This window comes from Marmota marmota, unplaced genomic scaffold (assembly GCF_001458135.2).
Source record: "Marmota marmota marmota unplaced genomic scaffold, marMar, whole genome shotgun sequence".
NCBI lineage: Eukaryota > Metazoa > Chordata > Mammalia > Rodentia > Sciuridae > Marmota > Marmota marmota.
In genome coordinates, this window is record NW_026000102.1 from 1,318,281 (window position 1) to 1,336,132 (window position 17,852).

General features: G+C 45.1%; 1 protein-coding gene across 1 annotated transcript in view; it reads left to right on the forward strand.

The window, feature by feature from the left end:
- Window positions 1-15,219: 15,219 nt before the first annotated feature.
- The window catches only part of CUNH1orf127 (chromosome unknown C1orf127 homolog), a 26,622-nt gene continuing 23,989 nt past the window's right edge, over window positions 15,220-17,852 (forward strand). Inside the window, exon 1 of the mRNA XM_015501301.2 lies at window positions 15,220-15,245. Coding sequence (XP_015356787.2) covers window positions 15,220-15,245 — 26 coding nt within the window. The remainder of the gene's footprint in view (window positions 15,246-17,852) is intronic.

Consider the following 17,852-nt stretch of genomic DNA (forward strand, 5'->3'; position numbering starts at 1 on the left):
GGGCGCGGGTCTCGGACTTGGCTGACTTTGGGCGGGGGTGGAGGCGCAGCCCAGGTTCCCTCTTCCTGAAGCCCAGCAGGTGTGTCCTCTCCACTAGCCAACCTCCGACCTGGAAACAATAACTGTGTTCCAAATAATAGCAATAACAGTGCTACTATGTGCCAGGTACTCGGAGCGCTCACATATTTAATTGCCCAACTGTCTTGGGTGCTGGGCATTATTGATATTGTTCTTCTGCAGGCGAAGGAAACTGAGGCACAGAGGTTAAATATCTTGCATAAAGTTACCCAAGGAATAAATGCAGTCCTGGGATTTGAATCCTAAGGCACAAAATACTAGCCTGTTCCTGTTCAGCTTCTAGTAATAACAATGCTGTATTTGATCTATTTTAAAATACGCCTTTTTTTCCCCCTCATATCTGAAATAAGTATGTGATTTCAGTTCCAGCTGATGAAGGTCACAGTTTAACTGGCAACAATTTTTCCACCCCTGGGGAGTGAATCCAGGACCCTGAGGAACAGAAAGCACCTGATCTACCACTGAGCCCAATTGGCAACACTTTGAGTTTCTTGGTATATACATGTATCAATTTCAATGACGAAGGTTTACACAGACTCTGAACCTCAAATTTATGAATTCATGACATCTCACAGCAACTCTGTAAAGTAGGACAGAAGTTAATCCCTGTAGTGAGAACAGAGATCAAGTCACTCCCCCTTTCCCTAAAACTGTCTTGGGTAATAAAAGTGCAGCCGGGATTTGAACCCAGGCAGTCTGCTTCCTGTATCTTACAGTCTTCTAGGGAATGAATAGTAAGTCTTGCAAGCCCATCTCTGATGTGTGCTGATATTATCAAGCATATTAACTAGACTCTGCCTGAGCTGATTTGGATGGATGAGGGAGGAAAGAGCAGAGGCAGATTTAATGAGTGACCTTTACCCACTTCTGGGGGTAGCCCTGCACACAGGAGACCAGGCTGGACAGATGGCCCCTGCTGGTTACTAACCTTGTGAAGCATTGGGTAAAGCACAGGGTGGGGGGGACTGCATCATCTCAATCAACCCAGCTGCTCTGAGGCAGAGTCGGTTTTATTATCATCATTTTGCAGAAGAAGAAACTGAGGATGGGCATTTAATATACACATTGCTGTAGAGTTTTGGATGGCGGCTATGAGTGAAGGAGGCTGAGTGTGCAGAAGTGAAGGAAAGATTACACAGGAACAGAGCGATACAGCCTGTCCTTTCTCCCCAGAAGTTTCCAGGCAAGTTGGGAGGACCAGCAAGCACCTTCTGGAAGAAGGCAAATGACTCAACCAGGAAGAGAATGAGACCAAAGGGAGGCTGGACCACAGAGCCTCCCACTCCTGTCTGAGTTCATCTGCGGTTTCAGCTTGAAGCCACAGCACCAATTGTCGAAAGTGATTTGAAATGTAGTGTTTTTTAAGTTCTCCAAGTTTGCTTGTTTGTTCGTAACCCTTACACATTAAGCCTGCATATTATTAGGGATTAGAAAGTATCTGTTCATCCCTACCTCCTCTCTTCTGAGCCTTTATGAAAGGAATCAGAAAGGGTTTACTGAACTTTTACACCTTATCAGCACTCTTCAAAAGGTACACAACAGAATTGACAGCCAGCCTTTGCCTGGACATAATCCACATGGGGGTGGGAACAGGTAGGGAGCCCAAGAGACAATAATTGGGAAATAGTATCAGGAGGCATAGAGCTTGGGTACTGGACAGATGCGGAGGGCTGAGGGGTTCTCCAATAGTTCCCTGGGGAGCTGGTTTCCAGCCTGGGGATAAGGAGTCTCACTGGAAAGAAGGCACTGGAAAGAGACTCACAAGTCTAAGAAAAGGCCCCCATGTTCAGTCCAGTCTCTGGGATGCCTCCCATCTTCAGCACCTCCCCAGATTGTCCAGTTCGGTCAGTTCCATGAAGCTAACAGGAGGGAGCTCTATGTGCATGCCTAAAACTAAAAGAAAGGCAAAGGTAATGAAGCCATTCAAATAAGGGTAATTTAAGCTGGTGTGGTGGCACACCCTGTAGTCCCAGCTCCTCAGAAGGCTGAGGCAGAAGGATGGCAAGGGAATGGCCAGCCTGGGCAACATGAGACCCTGCTCTAAATAAATTATTAATAATAAAGTTCATTTTTCAAAGTATTTATTTATTTATTTATTTGGGTGTAGATGGACACAACACAATGCCTTTGTTTTTTTATGTGGTGCTGAGGATCAAACCTGGGTCCTGCTCCTGCTAGGCTAGCACTCTACTGCTGAGCCACAATCCCAGCCCCTAAAGTTCATTTTTTAAAAAATATTTTTTAGTTGTTTATTTTATTTATTTGTATATGGTGCTGAGAATCGAACCGAGTGCCTTACGCGTGCTAGGCAAGTGCGCTGCCACTGAACCACAACCCAGGCCCCATAACGTTCATATTTAAACATCTTTTTTAAATAAATAAAGGTAACTTTATTAAGTATGATTTATTAAAAATTCCCTTGTGGGCTGGGGATGTGGCTCAAGCGGTAGTCCGCTCGCCTGGCATGCGTGCGGCCCGGGTTCGATCCTCAGCACCGCATACAAACAAAGATGTTGTGTCTGCTGAGAACTAAAATAAAAAAATATTAAAAGAATTCTCTCTCCCTCTTTCTTTAAAAAAAATAAAAATTAAATAAATAAATAAATAAAAATAAAAATTCCCTTGTGTTCTCAGGTCCTTCCCAAATTAGAAGCTGCCCCTCCAGTTGGTCTAGGTCTAACTTAACATTTTTCTAAAATTTATTTACCTTGAAATAATATAAAATATAGAGCTGCAAAAATACTTCAAAGAACTCCTATGTATCCTTCATCCAGATTCACCAACTGATTATATTTGATCACATTTGCTTTTTCTTTCTCATTCTCTCTCTAGACATACAAGATTCTCTATATATTTACTTATTTATTTGAGGGTTAGTGGCAGCTCTCATTCTTCTTTACCCTTAAATACTTCAACTTGCATTTCCTAAGAACAGACATTCTCTTAAATAATCTTAGGACAGTTATCAAATTCAGGAGTTATAACATTAATTCTGTCTTGTGTGGGGGGGGGAATACTAGAGATCAAACACAGGGCACTTCACCACTGAGCTACATCCTCAGCCCTTTTTATTATTTATTGTTTTTTGTTTTTGACACAGGGTCTCTAAATTGCTAAAGCTGGCCTCAAACTCAAATTTTCCTGCCTCAGCCTCAAACACTGGGATAACAGGTGTGTGCCATAGCTCCTGGCATTAAGACCATTTTCTGATAGGCAATGATTTTCATATTTTGTTACTCTCTTTCCTCCCAAAAAAAAAAAAAAAAAAAAAGAAAAAGAAAATCCAACCACAAAACTTCAGCCTGCTTCTTTTAAGAACATACTATTATGTAATATCTGGTCCATATTCAAATTTCTACAGTTGTTCTCCCAAATGTCTTCCATAGTTGTTCTCTTGAACAAGGATCCAATAAAATTTCACATATTGAATCTGATAATTACATCCTATTAGCCATTTTTTTTTTAAATCTAGGATGATTTCCACATCTGACATATCAGCTCTTTGAAGAGATTTGGCCAAGAAGTTTGCAGAGTGTGGCACATTCTGATTGGCTTTTTGTGGTACTACTTAGCCTGTTCCTCTTTCCTATTTTTTCCTGTACACTGGAAGTTAGATCTAAAGACTTGAGCAATTCAGGTGAAACATAATGGCCAGAACTCTGTAAGGCTGAAGCCTCTGAGGTCCCCTTGCCTCCAGAAGAGGCATGTGGTGCCTGGTGATCTCACTTTCAGTGATGCCAAAGTTGATCTCTTGGTTAGGATCCTGACCACAGAAAGGGTGTGTTCTCCTCTTGCAATTTACAAGCACTGTCTGGATGCTACATTGGCACAGGACCAATGTGCCACTTCCTTATGACCTTTCACCTGATGGTTTTCACATCCACTGCTGGTTCTTCATTGATTCAGTTACTTCATTAAGAGTTGCAAATTTGCAATTTTTTCTTTTTCTTTTTCTTTTTGATACTGGGGATTGAACTCAGGGCACTCAACCACTGATCCACATCCCCAGCCCCACTTTGTATTTTATTTAGAGACAGGGTCTCACTGAGTTGCTTAGTGCCTTGCTTTTGTTGAGGCTGGCTTTGAACTGCTGAGCCATTGAGATTACAGGCGTGGGCCACTGCACCCAGATGACAAATTTTATTTATTTATTTATTAAACCCAGGGTTTCACACATGCTGGGCAAGTGCTTTATTACCACTGGGCTATATTCCCAGCACAAGATGGGAAATCTTACAATGTTCTCATTCCTTCCACAATTTTTTATACCAGAGATTAGACCCAGGGACACTTAACCACTGAGCCATATCCCAACCCTTTTTATGTTTATTTTTTAATTAATTAATTTAGTTGTTCCAATTAGTTATACATGACAGTAGAATGCATCTCAATTCCTTTTTATTTTTTGTTTTGAGAAAGGGTCTCACTAAGTTGCTTAGGGCCTTGCTAGGTTGCTGAGGCTGGCTTTGAACTTGTGATCTTCCTTCCTTAGCCTCCAGAGCCACTGGGGTTACAGGAGTGCACCACCATACCCACCTTATCACAAGCATTTTTGAAAGGTAAAATAATATCGAGGTAAGTTTTTTTTTGTTTCATCGTGATTTATTTATTTATTTATTTATTTTTATTTTTTTTAAAAAATTTATTTTTTAGTTGTAGGTAGACACAATATCTTTATTTATTTTTATGTGGTGCTGAGGATCAAACCCAGTGCCTCACACATACTAGGCAAGAGCTGCAGCCCCAGCACCTCATCATGTTTTATTTTTAATTGAAGTACCTGGGATTTGCTAAAATTAAGGTAGGTATCTCTTATTTGACTTTAAGATTTTAAAATATATTTTGTAAAAAGCCAATTAGTACAAAGCACCAATAATTATAAACCTATACTCTCCAACCCCTCCATATTCCTTTCAGAGATACCCATTCTTTTAGTTGTCTCTTGTGGATCTATCTACATGCTTTTATGTAATAAATCTATTCTGCAATATTTTGATATTGCAATGGATATCATCCACATTAGAAACTATCTGTTGATCCTGTATTATGACCAATAGGATTTTTAGCTTATATTCCATTATTTCCTCTATCCCCTTAACATACCTATATCACATTTTTTTTTTTTTTTTTTTTAGAATTTTAATATTTATTTTTTAGTTATCAGCGGACACAGTATCTTTGTTTGTATGTGGTGCTGAGGATCGAACCCGGGCCGCACGCATGCCAGGCAAGCGCGCTACCGCTTGAGCCACATCCCCAGCCCCAGAATTAAGCACTTTTAACAGAAATTGCATAATACATAGCCAAAAATATAGCTGCCTCTCTGTGTCTATGGGGATTGGGTCCAGGACATCCCCCCTTTAGATACCAAAATCTATGGATGTTCAAATCCCTCATAAAGCCACATAGTATTTGCATATAACCTATGCAGATGCTCCTGTATACTTTGAATCATCTCCAGATTACTTATCATACCTGACATAATGTAAATGCTATGTAAATAGTTTTTACACTGTATTATTTAGGGAATAATGACAAGGAAAATTATGTACATGTTTAATATAGACACAATTTTTTTTCTAATTATTTTTTTTTAATCCATGATTGATTCAATCCAAGTGTGTAGAATCTGCAGATACAGAGCAACTACTGTATTTGCTGTCTGGCCCTTTACAGGAAAAAAATATTGCTGACCCCTGCCTTAGAGACTGGGGACACATTAAGAAATGTATATTTTCCACTTATGTGGATAGAACAATAGTTGACTTAGGGCAGGAGGGTGGGCTGAGAGTGAAGGGCCATGAATCACAGGCATAAATTGGGGTAATTAATCTCTGGAAAACTAGGACAGCTAGGCACACAGTGGCACACACCAGTCATCCTCTCAACTCAGGAGGCTGAGGCAAGAATATCTCATCTGGGCAATTTAGCAAGACCGTCTGTCAAAATAAAATAAAATAAAATAAAATCTGGGGATGTTGCCCAGTGGCAAAGTGCCCCTGTGTTCAATCCCCAGTAGCCCCCTGCCCTGCAGGAAAAAAAAAAAAAAAACATAAAGAAAACTAGGACATACGGTTGTCTCTCTTTAATCCTTATCCTGCCCAAGATCACCGGCTTTGCTTGTGGTATTTTTAGAATCTGTTCATGTGTAACTCTGGAATAGAGCTCAGCAAACTTGAGTCCAGGGACTGAGTCTGGTCTGCAGGAGTGTTTGTATAATCCTCAAGCTAAGATTTTTGTAATGATTGGCGGGGTGGAGGAGGAATCAAAAGAAGAGTAATATTTTGTGAAAATTTCAGTGCCCAGGGGCTGGGGTTAAAGCTCAGTGATATGAGTGCTTGCCTAGCATGTGTGAGGCACTGGGTTTGATCCTCAGCACCACATAAAAATAAATAAATCAACAAATAAATAAAATAAAGGTATTATGACCAGTAACAACTAAAATTTCAGTGCCCAGGTGGAATATTATTCATGTGTAAGAGTAAGTAAGTCCTGCCATCTGAGGCAACACGGTGGACCTGGGGGATGTGACGTTAAGTTCTCACTCATATGTGGAAGCTAAAGAGCTAATCTCATAGAGAAAAAGAGTGAAGGAGTGATGGCTAGAGGGTAGGAGCTGGGAGGGGACAAAGGGGAGAGGACAGGTACTGAAGTGCAGTTAGTTGGGTAGGAAGGGTAAGTTCTCACGCTCTGTAGCACAGGAGAGCAACTGTGTTTTCAATTGATAATATATTGTACTAAGAACCAGAAGAAGGGAGTCTCAAAGTGCCCAGAGAAATGATAAATGTTTAAGGAGACGGAAATGCTAATTTCCTGGTTTGATCACTGTATATCAGATTGTCACACTGTATCCCATAAATACACGCAATTATTATTTGTCAATTAAAAAATTTGGAGCTGGGGCTATAGGTCAGTGGCAGAATGTGTCTTAGGGTATGTGAAGCTGTTACCGCTGCTTCCCCAGTGCTGAAGTGTAACGCCAGAGAAGCCCGAGGCAAGTGTGGAGGGGAAAGTAGAGGCTTTATTAAGGACAGCAGAAAAGACTTCTGAAGGGGACCCAAGAGGTAGAATCCGTGGAAGGGGGGGGTCTTCCCTTTTTTATAGCTAAGGTCTTCTTTCGGCTTTCCCTCATTCCTGTCGCATTCCTGTCATGTGTTCTCCGTTTTCTTTCAGTGGTAGAACGTAGGTCCCAAAAGGAGGGGGACAGGTGGGCTGAAGGAGTAACCTGGGCAGGAAGGGCCTGGGGTGGCTTTTGGAAAGCATCTCAGTGTTTGCTGGGAGCTGTTTCATTAACATTTCCTTGGGATGGGCTCTGGGCTTTGGGGACATTAACATTTCAATTTCCTCAAGTGCTGCTCTAGTTTCCTGGACTCCATTCTTAATAATGGCCTCCATTTTATTTATCTTACTAGATATCAGACCCGATTTACCTAACTACACTAACTACCTATCTGTAAATCTGACTTCAAAGCTGTGGGTTCAATCCCCACATACAAAAATAAATAAATAAATAAATCTTTTTTCAGTGTCTACAAATATAGTTTTATTGGAACATAGCCACACACTCATCTATTTTGTGACACATGAAATTGTGCCCAGGAGGAATATTAACCAAGGTATGTCTTCCACTTACGTAGTACCTCTGGGTTCAAGCCTCAGTACTGTTCTGAAACATTCACAGAACAGTTTGCAAAGCTTGAAGTATTGACTATTTAGCCTTTTATAGAAAAGCCCACCAACCCTGGCCTCCTTTTTTCTCCCCTTCCTGTATTGGGGATGGAGCCCAGGGGTGCTCTGCCACTGAGCTACATCCTCAGTTCTTTATATTTGTTATTTTGAGACAGGGTCTCATTAAATTGCCCATGTTGGCCTTGAACCTGTGATCCTTCCTGCCTCAGCCTCCCGAGTCTTTGGAATTATGGGTGTAGCCTCTGGCTGGTCCTGAGGTGTGACTCTTCCACATTTCTCTTGGGTGCTTCCCTGGCCCTGTACTCCATTGCTCCAGGCACTGAGGATACAACAAAGAAAAGTTTGGGGGGGGGCCTCTGGGAGCTGGGGGAGCCCTTATTACCACAGGCACCAGCCTGGGGACTGAAGTGGATGCCTGGCTTAGGTCCTCAAAACATTTCTGTGGAGCAGGCAAGACTGCCTCCATTTTCCAGATAAGGAAACCAGCCAGAAATGCCTGGCTGGGGTGGAGCTCACCCAGCAGGCTGGGACTCCGGGCCTTCAGCAGGAGGCTCTCCGGCCTCTCAGCACGCCTCTGCCAATGCTCTACCTCCCTCGTTTCCACCTCCCTAATTTTTTTGCCATTCTGATGAGTGCAAAATGCTCTCTCATAATGTCACTTTGATTTGCATTTCTCTCATATCTGCCGAGTTTGAATATTTCTAGAACCTGGGCTTTTAACTGTTAATTTGCTTCTTGAAATCAAACCAGTGTATTTTCTAAACAAGGTGAAAAAATGTTTTGACAAAGCGATTCAAAGACCTTTAGATGCCTTCCCTGCTTGCTGCTCCTTGAGGCTTGCTTCTAGAAGGGGACACTCACAGCACATTGTAGTATAATGCGCTGCATCCAGACCTCCGGGGTTCAGAGGTCAAGCCACTCAACACCAATATGCTTCTTGTAAATCGCTAACAGCCCCGGGGCTCTACTTTCTCTTCTGTGTGATGGGGTAGTGAAAGCACCTGCCTGTAGAACTGCTGGGAATATTACATTGCTTGACAAGGAAGGTTCCCAATCAGTATCAGCTCAGCTACTATTATTCCCCCCCACAGTGCTCACGAGACAGGAGAGGATCATTACAGGGTGATGTCAGAGTGCTCTAGCATTTTCCAGAGGGTCTCCCATGGCACCAGGGTGAAAATTCTCAGGACTCAGCTTTTTCACTGGGAAATTTGCTCTAGACTAGAGCCATTACAGGACCCCAGAGCTTGTACTGGGAGTGAGCCTCAGTGCATTGCTGTGGAGGGACACCAGGGAGTCCTGTGTCACACTCTAGGGCCAGGGGTCCCTTTGGTTCTTTTTTGAGCTGATTTCCTAATGTCCATCTCAGAGGAGCATCCCCACCCCACCCCAACCCACTCACACATGCTGTGTATCTCATGTGGATCCCGCTGGCAGGCCAGGGAAGCCTGTGGACCCCTTCTCAAAATAAGGTTTTATTTTTTTTAATCTTATTTATTTCTGTGGTTTGGGGGATTGAATTCAGGGCCTTGTGCATGTTGTACAGTCCCAGCTCCCAAATAAAGTTTTCATTTTAAAAATTATTTTATTTTGTGGTTTGGGGATTGCACCCAGAGGTGTTCTACCACTGAGTCACATCCCAGCTCTACCTAATTTTTATTTTGAGACAAGTTCTCACTAAGTTGCTGAGGCTGGCCTTAAATTTATAATCCTCCTACCTCAGCCTCCCCAGTTGCTGGGATTAGAGGTGTGTGTACCAGTGCAGCTGACTAAAATATGGTGCATATGATAAAATACATGGAATGACAAAGAAAACCAGGTATATCCAACCCAAGTGACCACTAATGGATAACTGGATAGACAAAATGTGGCATTACAAATAATGGAATGTCATTTAGTCTTAAAAACGGTGAGGGTCGGGAGCTGGGCACAATAGCACACACCTGTAATCTCAGCAACTCAGGAGGCTGAGGCAGGGGGATTGCAAATTCAAAGCCAGCCTCAGAAACTTAGTGAGGACCTAAGCAACCTAGCAAGACACTGTCTCTAAATTAAAAAAATAAAAAAGGCTAGGAATGTAAATCAGTGGTAAGACACCCCTGGGTTCAATCCCTAGCACCAAACAATAAATAAGAAGAGACTCTGACCTGACAGAATGCTATGACAAGCCTGAACCTTGAGGACACTGTGCTCAGTGAAATAAACTGGTCACAAAAGGACGAATACTGTGCAGGTCCACTTATTTGAGATAACTCAGTCAAATTCGTAGACAGAACGTGGAGTGGCAGTTGATGGGAGCCTGGGTGGGGAGGTGTGGGGAGTCACTGTGGAATGGGGACAGAATCTAAGTTTCATAAGATGAGAAAAGCTCTGGTGAGGGACAGAGGGGAGGGTTACAGGACTCAGTGACTGGACCTAAAGCCGCTGCTTAAAAATAGGCACCCATGGGCTGGGGTGGTGGCTCAGTGGTAGAGCACTCACCTAGCATGTGTGGGGTCCTGGGTTGGATCCTCAGCACCACATAAAAATAAATAAAAATAAAAGTGTGTCCAACAACAACTACAAAAAAAATCTTTTAATGGGCTCCAGTGAGGGTGATCCTGATATGTATTTACCACCCAAATATTAAAATAATTCTTAAAAGGTGTCTACAGAAAATAAAACAATGATAACAAAACTCAGGTATTAAAATACTTGGCAAAATGCCAATGATGTCACACAAGTCCTTCTCTTTTTTTAATTTTAGATGGACACAATACTTTTATTTATTTATTTATTTTTATGTGGTGCTGAGGATCAAACCCAGTGCCTCACACATGCAAGGCAAGCACTCTACCAACTGGGCTGTATCCCCAGCCTGCAAGCCCTTCTTGGTTATGGATAAATGGCAACAGGTTGGTTCACTACCTTAATTCAAAAGTAGAGATGAATGGAAAAGTTATCTGAGGTCACCATGACAACTGTCACGTGACATGAACATATCTGGGATTTTACTGGGAACAGAGTCAACAATAATGCTGTTGCTTCTTGATGACCTTCACAGAAGCAAATGCTGAATCTCAGTTTGTAGTTAGTGGAAACAGAGATGTGATTTCCCTCCTCCATCCTAGTTCCAGAACTTCCTAAATTCTGTACATGTGTTCTTGAGGGTGGGCCCCAGGTAAACTGGCTGTGAATCAAGTGCACAGAACTCTGACTCAGAGGAAGCTCTCAGCAGATCTTACCAGCAGAAAAACTGGCTCCGCTCCTTAAGAGCAAAGATAGTCAAAGATTTGCATCTGCATCCAAGACAGACAACTTGCTCCTTAGAATGGATTCAACTATGCTACTTGAGAAAAGGAAAAAAAAAAATGTGTTTTTCTATCACAGTGTATTTATTTCCTGCTTCCCAAGCCAAGAAAGGTTTATTGCTTTATTTATTTTATTATTATTTTGAGCCATCTGTAGCCCTATTTTTGTATTTTACTTAGAGACAGGGTCTCAGTGAGTTGCTTAGTGCTTCACTTTTTTTTAAGTGTTAAAAATGCTTTTAATTTGTATAAAGTGCAAAGAAACACTACTGAGAAACATATGAAAACATATAAAATGGCCAAAGCTAACGTACATGCACAGGGACACAGCTATATATTTGCTACTGCCTAGACTCAGACACCCAGGAGAGAAGCTTGCTTTTCCTCCTAACTTATTTTGTGTCTCTCCAAAAACTGAAGAGTTGATAGTAGCTTACTGTTGCCACCCTCTGAGTTTGGCAAGAGGTTATACACAGGGAGGGTTTATAGCTGCCATTTCCTATTGCTTTCCTAGTGACACAGCACGGGAAGTTAAGTTACTTCAGGAGACTAATAGTGCTTCACTTTTGCTGAGGCTGGCTTTGAACTCAAGATCCTCCTGCCTCAGCCTCCCGAGCTGCTGGGATTATGGGCATGTGCCACCACATCTGGCTGCTTTATATTTTTATAACTGAATAATTTGGTAGACCTTTAGCCAGACTGGCCATCTCTTGGTTCAACCCTCACCATAAAGTGGTAATAATGATTCCGAATCCCACAGAGCAGGATCCACTCCGAATGCCTGGCAATGGGAGCTATTGTGTTTTTAGTTAACTTAGAGACCTCTGGGTATCAAAGGAGACCTCTGGGTATCAAAGGAGACTAGCAGGCAGATCAGTGACTTCTGATTTTGAAAAACCGGCTTGGTGGGTAAAAGAGCCTTCAGTTTAAAAAGGGTTTCACAATTTTTCATTTGCAAGAGAGGGAGGGTGTTAATAAATAAAACCGAAGTGAAAACCGTGAGGGGGCTTCGACTTGGCCGATTCTCAATGGCCAATGAATAAAAGCAGTTTTGAAAATGTGATTTTCCCAAAAGGGGAGATGAAATATGAGCTCAACTGAAATGTCCTCAGTGAAAAGTGACTTTTTAAAGTATACTCAAGACAGGAGGGTATGCACAAGCAGAGGGTGTTCCGGAGAGTGCGTGTAGGGGCCTAGGTGCAAGGGCTTGGGATGGTGTGTGTGGGTGGGGGGATGGGGAAGGGCGTGTGTGGCCATGTTTGTTGGTGTGTGTGCGTGCAGAGAAAAAGGGTTTCAGTTGTTAAAATAGGGAAGAAAACCTGTTTCCTCTTCCCTTGTTAGGGTTTAAACAAGCGCCTCAGGTGGCCCTGGCACACTGCGGTGAGTTGTGTACTGGGATGTTGGCCCTGGCCCTGGCCTTCCTGTGTGAGACTGCATGAGGTGGGCCAGAGCATCCTGGTCTCCTGGGGTCCTCTCTTGAGTCCCTGTGAAAGTTGAACCAGCTGTTGCTCTGCTTGTTTGCTTCTGTTTGGTGCCATGAGGGCCTTCCGTCCAGGTGGGGACAGGCCCTGGGACCACCCGCTTCCACACACCCTCCTGGGGCCCAAGTCCCAGGTCCATGTTTTCTCAGGTGGCTCACAGTAAGTTTGAAGTAAGGAGGATTAAAAAAAGAAGTGGTCAACAGAAAGATAAATTAAAAGAGAAACAACCTCCAGGCTGGGGTGTAGCTTAGTGGTGGAGCGTGTGCTTAGCATGTGCAGGGCCTTGGGTTCAACCCCCAACACACATACTAATAAATGAATTAAAATGGACGGAGGCATAGATGAACCAAGTAGAGTCCAGGTGTTGGGTACGAGTGTTCGCTCTACATTTCTAACTTTCCATTTTTGCGGGGAATACTAAGGATGGAACCCAGGCAAATGTTCTTTCACTGAGTCACATCCCCAGCCCTTTTTATTTTTTATTTTGAGACAGACTCTCGCTAAATTGCTGAGGCTAGCCTCAAACTTGGATCCTCCTGCCTCAGTCTCCTGAGAAGCTGGGAGTACAGACAAATGCCACCACAACTGGCTACTTCTAGCTTTTGTGTATGTTTGGAATTTTCATATCAACTTGCTGGAGAAGGTGAGATATCTAATCAAAAAGAGGTTGCTGTCCCAAGACCCCCACATTTTGAGGTAACTGGGATAACTTTCCTCTACCTTAGTTAAAAAATATATATATTAAAACATAACTAAGATAATTAATTAGATTCTAAGAACATAATGGGAGAGGTATATTCCTGACCTTTAAATCTAACTTGTTCTGAGCAGGTAAAGCAAGAAAGTGGCTAATGCTGGGCACCGTGGTGCATGCCTATAATCCCAGTGGCTCAGGAGGCTGAGATAGGAGGATTGCAAGTTAGAGGTCAGGCACTGCAATTTAACAAAAACTCTGTCTTGAAGTTAAAAAAAAAAAAAAGGACTGGGAATATAACTAAGTGGTAGAGTGTCCTTGGGTTTAATCCCAGTACCAAAAAAAGAAGAGAGAGAGAGAGAAAAGACAGAGACAGAGAGTGCATTACCATATATACACCAGTACTAGCTGGGGGTTTGAGATTCCTTGAATTTCAATAATGGCAAGTTTTTGGAGGGGACAAAAAGGGCACAGATAAAATGGAACCGTTAAAAATCAAGACAGTTGGGGCTGAGTGGGTAGAGTACTTGCCTCACATGCACAAGGCCCTGGGTTGTTCAAGCCCCAGCACCAAAAAAAAAAAAAATCAAGACTCTTTTTCCCTTGCAAGGGATTTTAGGAGCCATTGGGTCCTAAGCCCGCATTTGACAGGTGCATTAGTTTGCTAGGACTGCCGTAGCAAAGTAACACAGACTGGGTGTCCAGCGCCAGCCTGTTGTCTCTTCTGGATGTGCAAGTCCAGGATCAGTGTCAACAGGGTCAGTTGCAGAGGCCTCTGTCTCTGGCTTGTAGATGGCATCTATCTTCTCCCTGGGCCCTGACTTGGTCATCCCTCTGACACCAACCAGATTGGATTAGGGCCACCCTAATGACTTCATTCTGACTCTGTTACCTCTTGAAAGACCCTTTCTCTAGTTATAGTCACATTCTAAAGTGCCAGGGGGTCAGGACCTCAATGTGAACATGGGGGACACAGCTCAGCCGATGACGTGGAGTGTGGAAAGGAGCATACAGGACAGTGAGGGGTCCTCCCCAGCTGGGGAGCTGAAGGATTGGGGCCGGCTGGATCTCCTGACTCTCCTCCAGCCCCATGTGTGGCCTGCTTTGTGGCACTTAATCATCTTTAAAATCTGACAAGATGCCTTCCAGCCATGTGATGACGTCAGTGCTGGAGCCTGGAGGAGCAGGGGGTGGGAGCAGACTCCAGCCAAGGCGAGGCTGGGAGGCCGGAAGGGCCTGGTGTGGGGGGGACGCCTGCCTCGGGAACGGCTGCTCTTCCTGCTTCTTCCTTTGCCCCTTCTAGACCATTCTCAACCCAGCAGCTTAGAGAGGGCCTTCCAGAGCCCCAAGGCAGTGTGTCCTTTCCTTCCTCCCCCTCGACTGGTCCATTCAGAGGTTCTCCATTCATTCTCCAGAAACTCACCAGGGATGGGGCTCAGGGACGTGGCTGCCCTCCGCTCCCTGTGACCTCTGCAGGAGGGCCCTGGTGGGTCTCTGGGAAGCCAGGGCAAGAGAACATGAGTGGGGCTGAGGCCATAGCTCTGTCGCTTGCCCAGCACCTGTGAGGCCCTGGGTTCCACCCCCCGAAGAGAGAGAGAGAGATGCCGGCTCCTCCTGCAAAACCAGGCTCCTCAGTTTCTTCCCTTGTGGCCCCATGGACTGCCTTCTTCACCAAGGCTGAGGCCCTGTCACCCCCGCCCTTTCCACTCAGCCAGGCTAGGGTCGCTCAGTGGATCCCTCTGCTCTACCCTTCAGATCTGCCTTTTTTTTTTTTTTTTTTACTTTGAGCTTGGGGTGGGGTAAAGAAATTGACCTCCCAGCAGGTGGCAGTGGGTGGGAGGGAGCTCAGAAGCCTAGAGCCTGCCTGTGCTTTCTGGCACCTGGGTGACCCCTGAGTGGAGAGGAAGGGATCAGGCCGACCTTTCATTTATGAGCTTGGAACTGTGGATACATTCCTCCAGGGCAGGAGATCCTGGGAAGCCCGAGGATGTGGGGGTCCCCAGCAGTTGTCTGGTAAGTAAGTAACCCTCAGCCAGGCCTGCCAAAGGGGCCTTATCTGGTCACTGTGGGACTTGGGAGACCAGGGGAGTGCTGAGCAGCCCCAGGCTTCTTAGAGCAGAATCCAAATATTTCCCACTAGAATCCTGAAACCTGTGTCTTAAGAGGGTTGAAGGGTCAAGCGGGGGAGGCCCCACTGGGTCCTTGCGTAGGCGGGGACTGGCCCTCCCAGGGGAGGTCTGGCGGAAGTCACTTCCACCTTTCCCAGGTTCCACGTCATCCCTTGTCCTGGAATTTGAGTCATTCTATGCTAAAAAGGATTTTCAGAATGCTGGGAGGAAGTGGAACACTCTTTGTCCTGAGGGGTCCTTAGAAGAGATTAGAATTCCAGGGAGACGCTAATTTCAAGGGGTTTCCAAACGACAGGAGCCCTGGTCCCTTGCTGTCCAGTCGTAAGGATAAGGAGAAAGTCTCATTTCCCTTACCACAGTCCTTGCCCGGTTGGTAGATATGCACTGATATACTTTTAAACCTCTGGGAGTGGGAAGCCAGCCTCGAACCATCTCCAATGTCAAGATTGTCAACAATAGTTGGCTATTGTCCTCGAGCCCTGCACAGCGGGGCTTTTGTTTAGCATTTTGTGAGGTTTCTAAGTCTGGGGACAAAGAAGGCCAGAAAAGCTGAGTGGTGGGTGGGTGAGGAGGGGCCTGGGCCGGGTGCCAGGGTCCCACCCACTTCTGCCCAACTTAGGAATCTGATTGGGGGTGGGGGTGAGGTGTCACATCTACCCCAAGGCGGGAAGGGCGAGTTCAGGCAGCCTCAGCTGGCCTGCAGGAGCCCGTGGGCAGAACCCCTGTGAACCCCGGGGAGGGAAACCAGAGCAAGTGCTGAAGAGGGTACTTCTCCGGACGGCACCGGCGGGGATTCCCTGCCAGGACAGTGCTGAGTGCCAGGCACTTCTCCTTTCCTAGGTTCCTTCCCCTGCTCTAGTTTCATATTTACTTGTTCTTGAAGATTCTTACTTTAAACCCAACAGTCCCAACCTGGTCAGAGTTTTCAAATTAATCAAATGATCATCAGGAGACGCCCTGCTGGGAGCCAAAGGAAGCTGGGCGTAGGGCGGGTTCAGCACCCAGTAGGGGAGCGGGAGGAGCAGGGGCGCAGCTCGGGGGTCTCCCAGGCGGTCCTCCTGCTTGCTTTGGGAGCCGCCAAATGGAGTCCAGGGGCCGAGCGAGCGACCTCCTGCTCCTCTCCACTGTAAGGCTGCGGGCTTAGTCCGGGCTCCAGGTTGGGGACATGACCCGTCATTCTTTACCAACCCATTCTGGGGACCTTGGTGATTGACCTGCCTGGGCTGGCCCTCATCCCTGGCCCTCATCCCACCACAGAATTGATATCAGCCTTGGGTGGAAGCACAGAGTCTCTTCTTGCCTTTTAAAACACAATTTGTGGGGCTAGGGCTGGGGCTCAGTGGTAAAGCGCTCGCCTTGCATGTGGTGAGGCACTGGGTTCGACCCTCAGCACCACGCAAAAATAAGTAAAGATACTGTGTTTTCATCCGAAAGTAAATACATATTTTTTAAAAAATCTAGAGACTAGTATCAACATTATTTAAAAAGAAAACAAAAACGTGTGTGGGGGGGTACTGGGGACTGTACCACAGAGCTACCCCCCTTTTTTGGTACCAGGGATTGAACCCAGGGGTACTTAACCACTGAGCTACTTTCTGGCCCTTTTAATTTTTTTGTTTTCAGACAGAGTCTTGCTAAGGGGCTTAGGATCTTGCTAAGTTGCTGAGGCTAGCCTTGAACTTGTGATTCTCCTACCTCAGCCTCCCTAGCCGCTGTGATTACAGGTGTGCTCCACCGTGCCTGGCATCCTCAGCCCTTTTTATTTTATTTTGAGACAGGGTCACACTGAGTTGCCCAGGCTGCCCTGGAACTAGCCATCCTCCTGCCTCAGTGTCCTGAGTGGTTGGAATTATAGGCATGTGGCACCACACCTGTCCAGTTGAAAGTATTTCGAATTTTTTCCTTCAGTTCATGAGCACATCTCAGTTTATTATTCCAAAGCAAACAGCCATATGCCTACTACTCAGGGCATCTTCTGAGTCTTCTGGTATTGCTGTCTACCTCCCTGACAGGAAGCACTATCTGGATTTCCAAACCTAAAGTTCTGTCTACTTTTAAACTTTCTATAATGTAACCAGAGAGTATGCGCTCTTCTGGGTCTGGTTTGTTCACTGAGCAAATTGCAGTTGAGATCCTTCTTGTTGAGTAGCCAACTCCTTTCCTTGCAGTCAAGTGTTCCGTGGGTGAGTGGACACAAGGTGTCCATTCTTCTATTGGGTGTTTTTCCGTTTTGGAAAATAACAGTGCTGCTGTGAACCAGGAGGCCCAGGACCTTCTTGTATTGTCTCTCGGTGCCCTTGGGCCTGCATTTCTCTTGGAGTGGAATTGCTGGGGCACAGGCTGGAGGTGTGATCAGCTTTAGGGCTCTCCCAGTTTCTGAAAGTGCTCGAACCCCCTCACTGCCCCTGGGAGGCAGAAGTCTTCTCAGTGCTCCCTGTTGCTGGCAGTCCTTCTGTCCCAGCTACCAGGACTATTCCTCCCTCCCTCCCTC